The 16,117-nt window shown below is 40.8% G+C and overlaps 1 protein-coding gene across 1 annotated transcript in view; it reads right to left on the bottom strand.

Moving 5' to 3' along the window:
* DNAH11 (dynein axonemal heavy chain 11) overlaps nt 1-16,117 on the bottom strand; it is a 395,178-nt gene that overhangs the window by 133,873 nt on the left and 245,188 nt on the right. Inside the window, exons 51-54 of the mRNA XM_073581471.1 lie at nt 15,930-16,091; nt 12,330-12,523; nt 9,869-10,031; nt 5,193-5,316 (exon numbers count right to left, since the gene is read on the bottom strand). Of these exons, the coding sequence (XP_073437572.1) occupies nt 5,193-5,316; nt 9,869-10,031; nt 12,330-12,523; nt 15,930-16,091 (643 nt within the window). The remainder of the gene's footprint in view (nt 1-5,192; nt 5,317-9,868; nt 10,032-12,329; nt 12,524-15,929; nt 16,092-16,117) is intronic.

Below are 16,117 nucleotides of genomic sequence, written 5' to 3'. Positions count from 1 at the left end.
TCCTTGTTGTGCATGGTCATCTTTATAATAAATAGGAGTTTTCAAATAAAGCTGCATAAACCAGTCACCAGCCAGTGTCTAAGTACAGTTAGCAAGTGCTATTGGGAGCATGGAAGATGTGAAGATCGATGAATAGGAGGGACCAGATTCTGAGAAAGATTTAGAAAGGGGGAACAGGGAAGAGTTAGTGTTACGGATTGTGCTAGAATGGCAGAAAGAGTTACAGCAACCCGGAGTGGACCCTCTGGGCCACGGCTCCAGAGCCCCTGCGGGTGAGCTGACCAGGTGGAGCCACCCACTATACAGGGAGCGTTAGGGGCAGGCCCACAAGGGATGGAACCGTGACAGCCGGAGCCAAAGAGGCGACTAGGTGAGCACCAGGGAGACTACGGTGGAGAGTCAGAGGAGCAGCAGAGCGGGGTGACAGCGAACATGGAGCTGCAGAGGGACACGGACGTGGAGCACTCAGGACTGGAGGAAGCAGGGGACTGTAAGAGAGAGAGAGGTAACAATAGAGATTAGGACATGAAATAAAAACGGACTAGGAGAACAATGGACAGCCGGTACACAGTAGGACACCAGAGACAGAAGGGAAGGAGCCAGAGGCGAGACAGGGACAAGAGATGGCGAGGAGCTGCGCACAACAGCTAACAAAGAAAGCACAAGCAGGGCAGACAAGAGACAGGGGCCTGGGAGCGTAGTGAATGCTGACCATACGGACAGCGACACCACAAAGATACACAGGCGTCTTACCTGGGGAGACGCCGGGAAGAAATAGACGGTGGGCGCCGCCATGTTGGGGGCGGAGCCACCGCGTCACAGGAACTAGACAGAGCGTCGGGCACAGGAGCGCGGGACCGACGTCGCTGAGGCCGGATGTCAGGAGCGGGAGCGCGCCGTGGAGCGGGTGCACGTCGGGAGGTGCGCACGGGGTCGCGCAGGTAAGTACCGGTGGAGGACGTGACAGTTAGATTAATGAAGTGAGCCAATAAACATGTCTTAAAAATGTGGGGGCTTGATATTAATCAGATCATCTGGAGCAGTGTATTGCAGAAAACTGGGGCCGCATGAGAGAGATCTTGGTGCCGGATCAGTTGTCGCCGATGTGCCTGTGCCAACATAGATCATGTGGACTCTTTTTTGAGTCAGGATGGTTCCCCTGAGTTTAAAATAAAGAAACGGATTACTTGTACTAGTAAAAATGTCATTTATTATGCGGTATGCCAATGTCGCAAGATCTATGTTGGCATGACGACCAGACAATTTAAAATCCGTGTCAGAGAACACGTACTTGGGATTGAGGCAACAGCGACCGCCGAGGACATGGCATCATTAAAAACTATCCCCCAACATTTTAGGAGACATCATGGCTGCGATGGCAGCTTACTCAGATTCAGGGGTATTGATATGTTGGATGTGGGGATACGTGGAGGTAGTACCTCGAAGAGATTGGCCCTGCTTGAGTCCAGATGGATATGGACCCTTGGCAAGGTCCATCCATCTGGACTCAATGAGAATATTAGTTATGCCCCCTTTATTTAACCTCTCTTTATCCAATTCCCTTACTTTGGTTGGAGAGGTGTTTGTTGCTCTAAAACCTCAATTCTAATATTGTTTTTATTTCTTATTATCTAGTTCAGTTTCATTTACTTTTTCGGTGTATCTGGTGACCTTGTGGTTGAGATGTCTTCGGTGATCATGATGAAGAAGATCAGCATGAGCAAAATTATCAAGATATGTTTTTATGAAACATTGAAGATATGAGATATGCGTAGATAAAAGCTGATGTTGCAGTTTAAATATTTAAATATGTATATTTTTATGGTATGTATAGGATTGTATCGTGTTGAATATCTTTGACATACTAATGATATGTTTCCATATGGTTACAACATCCATGACTGTAAATGTATACCGTTGGTGGCTAGCACTTATGTATTTGGGTGTTTTCTTATAGAATAATAATGTCTTAGTGTGAGAATATGCCTGCATTAGGTCCCGGTATCACCTGATGGTTTTAATAAGCCTTTTTGTAGTATTTGTATTATTATGTATGGTGAAGGGTGTCTCTGCGCTCCCGTCTTGCATGCGCATGCGGCCTGATCGCTGCTATGTCCGCCGGCTCTTGGCGTCTATTGCCATGGACTGAGCCCGCCCTGGCTCCGCCCATCGCGTGACGCCGACGCCCGCTAGCATCGCTGGTGACTAGGCAACATGGCGCGTCATTTCCGGGCGGTGAGCGTCACTTCCGGTCGGGCGGTAATGCACGCTGCGGCCGGGAGATATAAAACGCTGAGACACAGCTTGAATGGTAGGCCCCTTGAGAAAGGAGTCCGAAACGTGCATCGGGGCGGACGCGCTGGCCCAGGAAGCACGGCACTATGTACCACTGACACCAATAGGTAATTATTATTAATTATGGAGTTTTGATAGTCACTAGTATGATGGGCTTGTTAGGTGGTGCTAGAAATGTGACACCTTGTATAGGTATATACTACATTTATTATTGCGCAGTAGGATATAGCATTGCAGCAGTAACCTGACTACAGGGAACTGTCAGGTGACATATTTAGTAACATTCTCTTGCTACCCTGCATAGCCATATAAAATAGTCAAAGGAAAAGGGACACACTAGGTCGTGCTGGGCATATCATGCCCTTATAGGTTTATATAGAGATCATTGCGCAGCAGTGGGTATTATTATGGTAAAATTGCATGTTCCCCTACTTGGAGATTGCACATTGTTTTAGGTCCAAACTCTTCACCTTGTTGTATGTTTTTCCCTTATGGCGAGAACTATTATTACTGTGCAGTAGTGGACAACATTGCGTTTTATACACCTGATTCTAATACCCCCTTAGCCCTGTTATTCCATCAGTGGTGTCTGTTCTCCTGAACCTCAGCGTCTTTGAGTGTTATGAGCAGTGAATGCCTTGTACTTTCCTGTCTGTTCCAATATTTGGTGGTATGATTTTAATGTTGTTCTAATAAAAATTGTATTTTTTATACATATTATGATTGCCTTTTGATCATCTTTCTTTGTGTGGTTCTGTGTGAGTGAAATTGCAGCATGCTGCGATTTGCTGCGTATATCAGCCGAGACTCGCCAATGTAAGTCTATGGGTGCGAGAAAAAAAAATTGCACACCACACGGACCATCCGTGTGACTTACGAGAAATATGCACCGGTGTCCTTTGAAAAGCCGGCAATTCATGTGTGGTGTACAGTAAAATCAAACTGACAGGTTAGAAAAGAATAGATATATACACATAGAATATATATGTATGTATGGCAAGCACCCCGACGCACGTTTCAGACAACGTCCTTTATTAATGTATTTATAGAGTATGACTCATATGATGTACTCTTGCTGTTTGTATGTACTAGGCACCCCTTGTTAGTTGTGCCACCACTTCACCATGTCTCTTTAATAAAAGTGTTTTAATATAAAGTTTTTTGTTTCATTCATCCCTTATTTGGATACACCCCTTGACCTATATTCAGGATTTTTTCTTTTGGGCTCAGTCACACAACACTGCAGTCTTCAGTTTTCAGGGAAGAGCTGACTAGGGACTATAAACAATAGATGAGGGGGCGCCTCCCCCAGCTGTCTTCTCCCCACACCGCTCCTGGTGATTGACAGATCTCTCCCTATATACACACAAGGGAGAGACCTGCTAATCAACTAGAATGGTGCAGAGAGAAACCGACGATGCTGGTCTAGTCTAGTCTATTCCTACAGTTGCCAGCCGGCTCTTCAAATTAATTTTTTTTCTGAAACATTGTAGTAACATACATAGTTACATAGTTTTGAAGGCTGAAGGAAGACCTTATGTCCATCTAGTTCAACCTATTTTTAGTGCAGCTGTTCTGCATTGTTGATCCTGGGGAAGGCAAAAAACCCACAGAGTAGAAGCCAATTTTCTCCATAGGGAAATAAATTCCTTTCCCTAAGCTGGGTCAACCATCTACCTATAATATTATGTTATTCGTAATCTTCTATACTGTTACTCACATCACCACTTCCTTAGGAAGAGAATTCCAGAGCCTCACTGCTCTTACCGTGAAGAACCCTCTTCTATGTTGGTGCAGAAATTGTCTTTCCTCCAAACGAAGAGAATGCCCCCTTGTTCTTGTCACAGTCCTTGGTACAAACAGTTCATTGGAGAGATCTCTGTATTGCCCTCTGATATACTTGTACATATATATTAAGTCTCCCCTAAGTCTTCTCTTTTCTAGAGTAAATAGACCTAATTTTGATAACCTTTCTGGGTATTGTAGTGAACCAACTCCATTTATCATTTTAGTAGCCCGCCTTTGAACCCTTTCAAGTTCAGTAATGTCTTTCTTGAGCACCGACGTCCAAAATTGTACACAATACTCTAAGTGTGGTCTGACGAGTGATTTGTACAGAGGGAGAATTATGTTTTCATCTGGCAGCTGCCTGACACTGGACACTCCAATTTAGCTTCTTATTGACTAAGATGCCTAAGTCTTTTTCCATGTCTGATTTCCCCAGCAGTTTCCCATTTAGTAAGTAATTGTAGCATCTGTTTCTCCTTCCCATGTGCATAACCTTACACTTGTCTGTGTTAAAACTCATTTGCCATTTTTCAGCCCAATTCTCCAATTTACTCAAATCTGTCTGTAGTTGCAAACTGTCCTCCTTTGTGTTAACTACCTTATATAGTTTTGTATCATCTGCAAATACTGATATTTTACTGTGTAAGCCATCCACTAGATCATTAATAAATATATTAAATAGTAGGGGGCCCAATACAGAACCCTGTGGTACCCCACTAGTAACCCTGGCCCAATCTGAGTATGCCCCATTAATAACCACTCTTTGTTTTCTGTCACTAAGCCAGCTACCTACCCATCTACACACATTTTCCCCTAGCCCAAGCTTTCTCAGTAGTATTTCAGATAAAAACATAAACAGCCACAACCATATTTTGGGCAGCACGAGTCGAGTGATGGGTTTACTTTAAATTTGGTCCAAGTTGCAGATTGATGGGGAATATGTACAGGACACTTTTTGTTATCTAGCTACTTCTGTAAGTATAATGATTACAATGCCAAGTTCCCTATGAGAACAGTTTTAGTAGCGTCACCTTTCCTAAAAGTTCATTGTAACCAGAGACTATTTATCAATGGGAAATATCTTTTAAGTAACGTGTTGATGCAATCACCTGATGCCAACAAGTCATTAATCAGAACGAGAAAGCGCTCATCTGTGACATGGGCATCTGTCAGCAAAAACACAGTGGGCATGTTCTTGGCTCCAGTCCTGATGTACAGATTGGCAAGATCCACCTGAAAAGGAAAAGAGGCAATGATTTATTCTTTGCCGAGATGATGATGCAAGTATAAAAAAAAAACATCTAGACTGCTAAGGATTCTGTTAGATTGGTCAGCACTCCATGGTTATATACATCATGGATGCAATTCATGTACTGATAAAAAAACACTAAAAAAAACTTTGTCATTTCCACATTAAATGAGTAGCACTAGAGAGGTTCTTACATTGATGAATGAAAAATGACCTTCTGAATTTCGTGCATACAAGAGCACTCTATGCCCATCTACGTATTGCTAGTTTTTAATGGGATTACTAGACAAGTCTGGATTTTCAGCTGTTATAAAATTGAAAATTTCAGCATGACCTACTGTTTAGGATATATGACTTCATGCAAGCACTGAAATATAACCTCAGAATTATAAAAAAAAAAATATATATTTTTGTGTCAGAAACTCCTGGTCAGATTATATAGGCACAAAAATAACAGCGTGACTAGCACTGTCGCCAGCATAAAGTTGGAATTATCAAATAAAGAGAGAGCTTTGTAATTTCCAACAATTTTTATTATGCCCATTTTTGATGCATGATTACCAAAGATAGGGTTGGACCTTGCTTTGGAATGCTCAGATAAGCTTAAAGTGCTACAGTGAAATGTAAAATTTGGGCACCCCTGGTAAAAATTACTGTTATTGTGAACAGTTAAGCAAGTTCAAAATGACACATTTACTTTGTATTTTAGGCACACAAAAAATCATCAATTTTTACATTTTTATGGTTGATGCAACAATTTGGTCACCCTGCATGGTTAGTACCTAGTAGCACCCCCTTTGAAAGTGTCACAGCTTGTAAATGTTTTTTTGTAGCCAGACAAGAGTCTTGATTCTTGTTTAAGGGATTTTCATCCATTTTTCCATGTAAAATTTTTCCAGTTTTGTGAGGTTCCTGGGTCGTCTTGCATGCTCTGCTATTTTGAAGTCTAGCAACAGATTTTCAATGATGTTCAAATCAGGGGACTGTGAGGGCCATTGTAAAACCTTCAGCATGCGCCTTTTGAGTTAGGGTACCGTTACACTTAGCGATGCACCAGAAATCCCGACAACAATATGGATCGCTGGTGCATCGCTAAGTGGTCGCTAGTGAGCTGGGTCGGGGGTCGCTACTTACCTGTCAGACGCGGCGATCCTGACGTCCTCCCGCCCGTGTCCACGCGTCGCTCGTCGGCGCCACAGGAAGCACCCGACGAGAAATGGTCCAGGACGTTCTCACGCGACCAGCGATGAGCAGCGGGGGAGCCGGTCGGAGGAAAGTATCAGACATAGCGATATTGCTAGCAATATCGCTGCTACGTCACAAAATTGGTGACGTTACAGCGATATTGCTAGCGATATCGCTATGTGTAATGGGGGCTTTAGTCTGTTGTGGATTTTGAAGTGTTTTTGGGATCATTAGCCATTTGTAGAAGCCATCCTCTTTTCAACTTCAGCTTTTTTACAGATGGTGTTATGTTTACATCAAGAATTTGTTGAAATTTCATTGAATCCATTCTTCTCTCTACCCATGAAATGTTCTCCGTGCCATTGGCTGCAACACAACCCATAAGCATGATTGATCCACCCCCATGCTTAATGGTTGGCAAGATATTCTTTTCCTGAAATTCTGACTTTTTTTTCTCCACACACACCTATCTGTTTATGTCAAATGCTATTGGGTGCATGGAGGATGTTGACCTATATGAATAGGAAGGACCAGATTCTGATTAAATTTGGAAAGAGGGAACTGGGGAGAGTTAGGTTAGTGAATTAAGGTGATAAACCTGTCTAATGAGATGCCTTGAGACAGGTTGCCTGTCTCAAGGCATCTCTTTCTTGCCACACTTCCAAATAAGATTACATAGCCCATGTTAGTCATAATTTAACTCATTACAAATGGTCCCAATCACAGTTCCAGAAGTCCTCCAATTGGAAGCAGCTGAAGGCGATTCATCAAGCTTTGTTACATTTTACTAATGGTCTACAAAATCTCGGAGTGCTGATCTGTATTGGTCATACAGTCTTTCTACTGTGTGCTACTTGAACAAGCAAGAATGAATAAGGGGTTCCAGTATAATGTAAGTCTGCAGAGCAATCATGATATGGGCAAAAGACAAACTATACGATCTTGCAGCAGTCCATATCAAGGAATGGCTAAATCATCAAGCAGACTGGCTCAGTCGAAACGTCCTGTGTTCAGGTAGTGGAGTCTGAATTTGGACATATTTCATTAGATTCCCTCTACATTTAGTCATCCAAATATAGACATGATGACATCTTGTCAAAACAGGAAAGTCAAGAGATTCTGTTTTCCTTTCAAGCAATAACATCTGGTAACCCTGGGCAGTCTCTCAATCAGCTGGAGAATTGTGTTTATCCATATTTTCCCTCCTCTGCAGTTAGATCCCAGAAGACCAAAGAGTAACAAGTTTTGGAACTAGTGATCATACCTTTCTGGTCTTGGAAAGGCTGACTTCCACTTATATTAGAGTTTTTGAAAGAAAGATTTTGTAAACTGCCTCACAGGAAGGACCTGTTAACGCAGATAGGCATGTGCTATCAAGACCTGGAGAAATTGCACGTAACGCTAACCTGTCAGCAGGATTCTGCTAAGCAAACTACAGGCATTTTCAGCTTGGCAGTGTTAACTGATTAAAATGATACCTGGGGTGGAGAAATCAGTCTTGTGGTTCTTGTGCAATCAGTGTTAGAAGTTTTCAGTTAATGATTTGCACATGCTCCAAGGCGAAACTGTAGGCAGAGTCTTATCTTCCTGCTCTAGGCCCGAGAAACCAAGGAAAGACCTGCCCACAAGCCACCCAGAAGCACAAACAGTCTGTCTCTCTCTCTATGATGAGGAACATGTTTGCGCTTCCTGGCTCTTAAAGTTATTTTTTGGACCTACAATTGAATCTCTTCAATTGTCTGATCTTTGGCTTTTTACCTGGAAGACAGTGTTCTCAGCAATCATCAAATATCTGAGGTTTCATCCATAGTGTCTAATCTTTAGAACCGTTCCTGCTTTTTTGCCAAAAGGCGATCAGTTGGGAACACCAATAAAGAAATTTCCATTACTTAGATGCAAGTGTTGAGAACCCTTTATCTCACCCTTTAAATGTCAGAAGGGTAGTACAAATCTACGTGGAAAAATCACATTTTCAGGAAATTCACATATTTTTGCAATTCCAAGATCCTTGAAAGGGAGATAAAGCTTGTAAATCGTCCTTAAGCCTCTGGATAAAACAATATATTGCCTTATAATACTGCAAAATTGATCTTCCAGTACCATCAGATCTAAGGGTTCATGCTATGAAAGCTGTATCAACATCTTGGACAGAGATAAATTAAGTTTCTTTGTATCAGATCTGCCAAGCAGCAATCTAGACAACTCCCAATACCTTCCAGGTTGGATACACATGCTTCTGGTGAGGTCTACTTTTGTCGAAATTTCTCTCCCCGTTTCTTTTGTACTGATTGCTGTCCCTTCATATACTGCCTAAGGATGATAAGCTTCCCTTTTTTTGTCTTCTTTCCTTGAGTCCAGAGGCTGCACAGATATCCCTCCTGTTAAAGTTTTACAAGAGTGTTTTTGACTCAGGATGTATTTGTGTGTTATGGAGTAATTGGCTAATTATTTATTAGTCAAAAAGTAAAGAATGTAAAGATTAAAAAGAAAAAAAAAATACATGGTGGTGGTTTGGGGGACCCTGGGTTAGTTGTCAGGTTGTTTTTAACTATTGAGCCTCATACTCTCTTTTTTCTGTCCTAGCTTCAACAAAGTCAGATATTACCCCTTTATTTTCTGCCATAGGACTAAAGGGAAGAAGACATTTCGGAAACAAAATGTGACTTTCCGCCAATGTAAGTTTGTTGGACTATTGAGGGCATAGTTTTCAAGTACTGCCAATGTATTCTATCAAAAAATTAACTGAAACTGAAGTGTAATTATATATGCTAATTAGGGTGCTCGGTGCACCTTGGGCATGGCCAAGAGGTTGAGTGCACCATTTCGGCCACTGGTTTTGTATGTCTATGCCTCCCTCACTGGTGACTTAAAAAGCAGGTTTAACTGGGCTTTCTCTGCAGACAGTGTATGAAAGCTAGAGCTGTCAATCACCAGTGAGAGGCGCGGGAATAATGTGAAACAAGTAGGCGGGAACAGTGTACTGATTCTTGTGACCACAGCAAGGGTACACTGGGCAGCCAAATTAGAATATTTCTCTCTCCTCTATATCAGTCTGTCATTGTAAATTTGTTTTCTCTAAGCGATATCTATAACTTTGTATTTAACACCTTCTCATGTACAGCACCATGGAATTAATGGTGCTATATAAATAAATAATAATAACATTTGATTAAACTTTAGTTTCTGCAGAATGGAGGCAGCGATTAGAGCACTAAAGGTGCAATTTATATAGAGGCTACATTTCCTACATGGCCACGTGCTTAGTTTATACTGTCAGTTGGGCTGACATACTCCCCCCAATCAGACTGACTACAGGCAAAGCAATCAATCTGTCTTAGTGGTTTGTCTTACTCTCAGATCTTGGATCCCATATCCATTTTTCAAAGTAACCTGAAACACTTCAAGAGAGCTGATGTACGCTGCCAATTTTGATAGACTTTGTTTACCACTGCCACCAACTCCAATAAGTAAAGCATAACCACGAGGAGCTTCCAAAATCCGGCTAATACGACATCTGAAACAAAATTCAGCATATAGGAAAAAGAACAATGAGTTAGGCCTTTAAGAAAAATAAGAATCTTGCAGATATACAAATTATATATTGTAGTTTTGCTCCAGATATGCTGCAGATATTAGGTGAGGATTCCAGTACTAATGATTTGGGTTTTCAAAACCATATCAACCTAGAGTGAATTTGATAGCATATTGTAGATTTTATAATCAAATAGATGCCCTACATATGAAGGATTTGTTGCAGGAAATTGATGTCGATTTTATCTTTTGCAATTCAATGATTTTGCCATGGATTTGTGGTACAAATTGCCCCAGAGAAATTCTGCTGTCTCAGGAATAACATGTTTGCAATAAACATTTTGATAACTTTAGTAAAAATATATGAAAACAATTTGATCTTTAAGGGAATCAATCTGCCAGCATAATTTGACTACCCAAGCTATTTACAGCGGGTAAAATAAGCAGTGAACATGTCACGAATTTTCCAAATAAATATATTTCTAAAGGTGCTATTGACATGAAATTCTCACCATATGTCGATAACAACTCGTCCAATCGATACAGGCAAAGAAATCAAGTCCATAAATTAAGCTATTTGTAATAATGAGAAATGACACAGGGAAAAAGTATTGAACACATGAAGAAAGAGAGGTGCAAAAGCCATGAAATGTCATAACACCAACTGAAATCTATCAGTAATTAGAAAGCAATCCTGCCATTTAGTGAAAAATAACATTAGCTGATTCAACTGATGGCCTATAAAAATGTGTCTCATTACCAACGTGCCACACAAGAAACATCTCATGTCATGAGTAAAACCAGTGGGCTGTCTCAAGACCTTTGCAATCTTATTGTTGGAAAACATACTGACTGCATTGGTTGCAGAATAATTTTTAAACTACTGAATGTTCCAGTAAGTAGTGTTGGGGCCATAATCCGGAAGTGGAAAGAACATAATTTCACCATAAACCAGCCATGACCAAATGCAAGATTTCAGACAGAGGAGTGAAAAGAATTATCAGAAGAGTTGTCCTAGAGCCATATGTGGAGAACTACAGAAAGACCTGGAATCAGCAGGTACAACTATTTCAAAGAAAACCGTAAGTAATGCATTCAACCTCTATGGCGTCTATGCATGCTCACCACGCAAGACTCCATTGCTGAACAAAAAGCATATTTTGGATGCCATAATAAACCACATAGTTAACCTAGTAACATAGTTATTAAGACCGAAAAAAGACATTAGTCCATCCAGTTCAACCTATAAAATTCTGTCAGAATAAATCCCCACATCTAGTTGGAGGAAAAAAGGCACTGCATATCCCCCAAAAAACACCATACCAACAGTGAAGTTTGGAGGTGGGAACATCATGGTGTGGGACTATTTTTCAGCATACGGCACTGGAAAACTTCATATAATTGAAGGGAGGATAAATAGATAAATGAATCAAGGCATTCTTAATAAAAATATGTTGCCATTTACAAGGATGATGAAGATGAAATGAGGATGGATATTTCAGAAAGACAATGATCCCAAACACACAGCAAAGAAGCTCTCAGTTGGTTTCAGAGAAAGAAAATAAAGCTGCTAGAATGGCCCAGCCAATCACCCGACCTGAATCCAATAGAAAATGTATGAAATTAACTAAAGCTCAGAGTTCATATAAAGAGCCCATGGAACTTTCAGGATTTGAAGAGTGTTTGTTAGTATACCTACTGTAGGTAGGTTGAAGTGCTACGGTAGATCTGAAGCCTCTGTCACTCCAGCTCTATTCCCTGTCCAGCTCCTCCCCCTCCTTGACGACCAGCCTTTATGCTATGTGACTTCAGGCAAAAGAGCCAACAGTCAAACAGGATGAGGCAGCGCTGGATGGGGAATAGAGCTGGAGTGACAGAGGCTTCAGATCATCAAATGGTTCTTCAATTTCATTTGCATATTAATTCAAATGCTGATTTCTCACTAACAGTGGAAAGGATCAGAAATGCAAAGGTATTGTTGCATTTTTCTTTGAAAAAGCTACTTACACATGTAAAAAGTTTGAGGGAGAGGAATCCTGATGACAGATTCCTTTGAAAGGTTTTCCCATTACTACAATATTGATGACCTGTCCTTAAGATATGTCAGCAATATCAGATTGCTGGGGGTCTGACTCCTAGTGTCATGACCAATCAGCTGTTATCAACATCAGCACCTGCTGGATGTAAACAATGTATGGGACAGAACACCCCAGATGTTATATATAAATTCTAAATCTTAAAAAGGATTGTTTTGCCTGATTCAAGAAGTTTGGTTACTTACACATGTTGCATTGCATCTTCAAACAGGACAAGATTCATGGCTGCATTAAGTTCATTGTAGCTGTCAAGTGCTTCAACAAGTGTTTTCCTTAGGGCATCCCATCCTTGAACTGGCAAGTAAGTAGGAGCCCCAACACCATTTGCAAAATGGCAAAATATAAGTGGTTGTTTTAAGAAAACATGGTCTTCTATACCCTGGTATGAATTAAAAAGTAATATTTTCAATAATCACAGAAGTATGGTAACTGTAAATTGCCCTCTCATGTTAACTTTTTAATGACTAAGTCTGAAATGCCATACTAATCAGCCTGTTTTATATTTTTAGTTTTGTGTCTTTATTTAGCTGCAGAAACTTATTTTTTCTCTGACATAGCTACCTGAGGCATTGTTTTATGCGGAGGAAAATATTTCAGGCTGAATTGGGGTAGATATAAATTACATAATTTTTTGTGATGCAAATATTGATAAAAACATTAGTCTGATATTGGCAGTGACCAACGGCAATAATGACTTTTGGCAGCCTTACTACGGGTGAAAGGAAGCCTCAGTCTCACAGGCAATAATTCTCTGAAAAACTGAGTGGTTTCTTGTTAAAACGGCCCAAGAAAAGCTAATTAAGTAAAAAATATTCTGAAGGAGCAGTCTGTTGGCACTTATGCATTCCTCTGCTGTCCTGTAACATGGATTACTAGGGCACTCCTTTTATTTTGTACCCTGATGATACTATTGTGTATGGACTTTGGAGCAGTCTACTGACACAATATACAGTCATATGTAAAAGTTTGGGCACCCCTATTAATGTTAACCTTTTTTCTTTATAACAATTTTGGTTTTTGCAACAGGTATTTCAGTTTCATATATCTAATAACTGATGGACTCAGTTATATTTCTGGATTCAAATGAGGTTTATTGTACTAACAGAAAATGTGCAATCTGCATTTAAACAAAATTTGACCGGTGCAAAAGTATGGGCACCCTTATCATTTTCTTGATTTGAACACTCCTAACTACTTTTTACTGACTTCCTGAAGCACTAAATTGGTTTTGTAACCTCATTGAGCTTTGAACTTCATAGCCAGGTGTATCAAATCATGAGAAAAGGTATTTAAAGTGGCCACTTGCAAGTAGTTCTCCTATTTGATTCTCCTATGAAGAGTGGCATCATGGGCTCCTCAAAACATCTCTCAAATGATCTGAAAACAAAGATTATTCAACATAGCTTTTCAGGGGAAGGATACAAAAAGTTGTCTCAGAGATTTAACCAGTCAATTTCCACTGTGAAGAACATAGTAAGGAAATGGAAGAACACAGGTACAGTTCTTGTTAAGCCCAGAAGTGGCAGGCCAAGAAAAATATCAGAAAGGCAGAGAAGAAGAATGGTGAGAACAGTCAAGGACAATCCACAGACCACCTCCAAAGACCTGCAGCATCATCTTGCTGCAGATGGTGTCACTGTGCATCGGTCAACAATACAGCGCACTTTGCACAAGGAGAAGCTGTATGGGAGAGTGATGCGAAAGAAGCCGTTTCTGCAAGCACGCCACAGACAGAGTCGCCTGAGGTATGCAAAAGCACATTTGGACAAGCCAGTTACATTTTGGAAGAAGGTCCTGTGGACTGATGAAACAAAGATTGAGTTGTTTGGTCATACAAAAAGGCGTTATGCATGCGCTGTATTGTTGACCGATGCACAGTGACACCATCTGCAGCAAGATGATGCTGCAGGTCTTTGGAGGTGGTCTGTGGATTGTCCTTGACTGTTCTCACCGTTCTTCTTCTCTGCCTTTCTGATATTTTTCTTGGCCTGCCACTTCTGGGCTTAACAAGAACTGTACCTGTGTTCTTCCATTTCCTTACTATGTTCCTCACAGGGGAAACTGACTGGTTAAATCTCTGAGACAACTTTTTGTATCCTTCCCCTGAAAAGCTATGTTGAATAATCTTTGTTTTCAGATCATTTGAGAGTTGTTTTGAGGAGCCCATGATGCCACTCTTCATAGGAGAATCAAATAGGAGAACTACTTGCAAGTGGCCACCTTAAATACCTTTTCTCATGATTTGATACACCTGGCTATGAAGTTCAAAGCTCAATGAGGTTACAAAACCAATTTAGTGCTTCAGGAAGTCAGTAAAAAGTAGTTAGGAGTGTTCAAATCAAGAAAATGATAAGGGTGCCCATACTTTTGCACCGGTCAAATTTTGTTTAAATGCAGATTGCACATTTTCTGTTAGTACAATAAACCTCATTTGAATCCAGAAATATAACTGAGTCCATCAGTTATTAGATATATGAAACTGAAATAGCTGTTGCAAAAAACAAAATTGTTATAAAGAAAAAAGGTTAACATTAATAGGGGTGCCCAAACTTTTACATATGACTGTATTTGGAGTGTATGGTGGCTTCTGAAGATACTAACAAGGGGGGGGGGACTCTGATGGCTCTCCTAAAAAACATAATTTAATTACCGTGTATATCACCTCTCAGATTCTTGGTATAGATTTACAATTTGTTTTTTTAAGTGATCATACCTACTTCGTAATAGTACACATACACAATGCGTCAACACACTGCGATTAATGAATCCATGAACTCCAATATTGCTGTAAACGTTAAAAAATGCAAGGCCCTTAGTGTTTTTGCATAATAGTGTTTGGCATCAAAGAGAACAAAGGCCATCCAAACCATGTGGAGGTGTATCTTTAATATGTATTCATTAATTGCAGTGTGCCGACACATCATGTACATATACCATATTTTGCGGTTTATAAGACGCACCGAATTATAACACGCACCCCAAATTTTGAGGAATTTTTTTTTTTTTTTTTTTTTAATAAAATGGTGTTGCTTCTTACAATCTATGCGTCTTATTGCTTTACCGGGGGTGGTGGCTGCGGTGAAGCGGGGTCCCAGGGTCGCTGCTAGTGGAGGCAGCAGTGGGGCGATGCTGCGGACCCCAGACTGGGAGAAAGGGGTGTTCGAATGTGCGACACTGCAGATGTTTGGTGGTGTGGAGGCTCCGCCAACATTTTGTGAAAGTCCTGAGCCCCCCTACTTCTATGGTTTACTTTGCTGTTGACTCTGGGAAAATGGCTGCCAGGGGCGGCGCATGCAGAGATGGAGATCTTGGCGCTGAGATTTCAACTCCTGAGATCTTTGTGCTGAGATCTCCATCTGTGCATGCACTGCACCCCCTCCTCATCCCAGCCTGCAGTAACGCGCCACTCTTGCCTTCTCCAGCAGCAACCCTGGGACCCTGCTCCACTGTGGCCGGTAAGGTATATTCAAATTATAAGACGCACTACCATTTTCCCCCCAAATTTGGGGGGAAGAAAATTGCTTCTTATAATCCGAAAAAAAGGTATGTTGGTATATAAGGTCACATAGCGTGTTTGTGCACCTGTACATTAATTTAATACTAGAAGTTGTGCAATCCCTATTTTTCCTTTTTCTGTACTACACTGCAACAGTTACATTTCCATGATGATTACGATTAATCCATAAATCTAATGTACAAAGCAATCAAAGAAAATATGCACAGGAGGACACTTTCCTTCTACAACATAAGGAATAGTTGGGATGTTGGCGCACACAGAACCTTACTTCAAAGTATTTTCCTGCTGTGTCGTAAAGAATTTTCTTAAATAAGTCAGAGTCTTTGGCTTCTACCAACTTATCTCCGTACACTCGAGATGACTCGTGAAGCCAAAGCAAAACCAGATCATTTGGTTGCTTCAAACAATCTGGAGTAGCAAACAAAATACCCTAAAACAGAAAAAAACATACATTTT

This window comes from Dendrobates tinctorius, unplaced genomic scaffold, assembly GCF_039654945.1.
Source record: "Dendrobates tinctorius isolate UK_male_01 unplaced genomic scaffold, ASM3965494v1 ptg000070l, whole genome shotgun sequence".
In the NCBI taxonomy this organism is placed as follows: Eukaryota; Metazoa; Chordata; class Amphibia; order Anura; family Dendrobatidae; genus Dendrobates; species Dendrobates tinctorius.
This window is presented reverse-complemented; position numbering and strand designations above follow the sequence as displayed.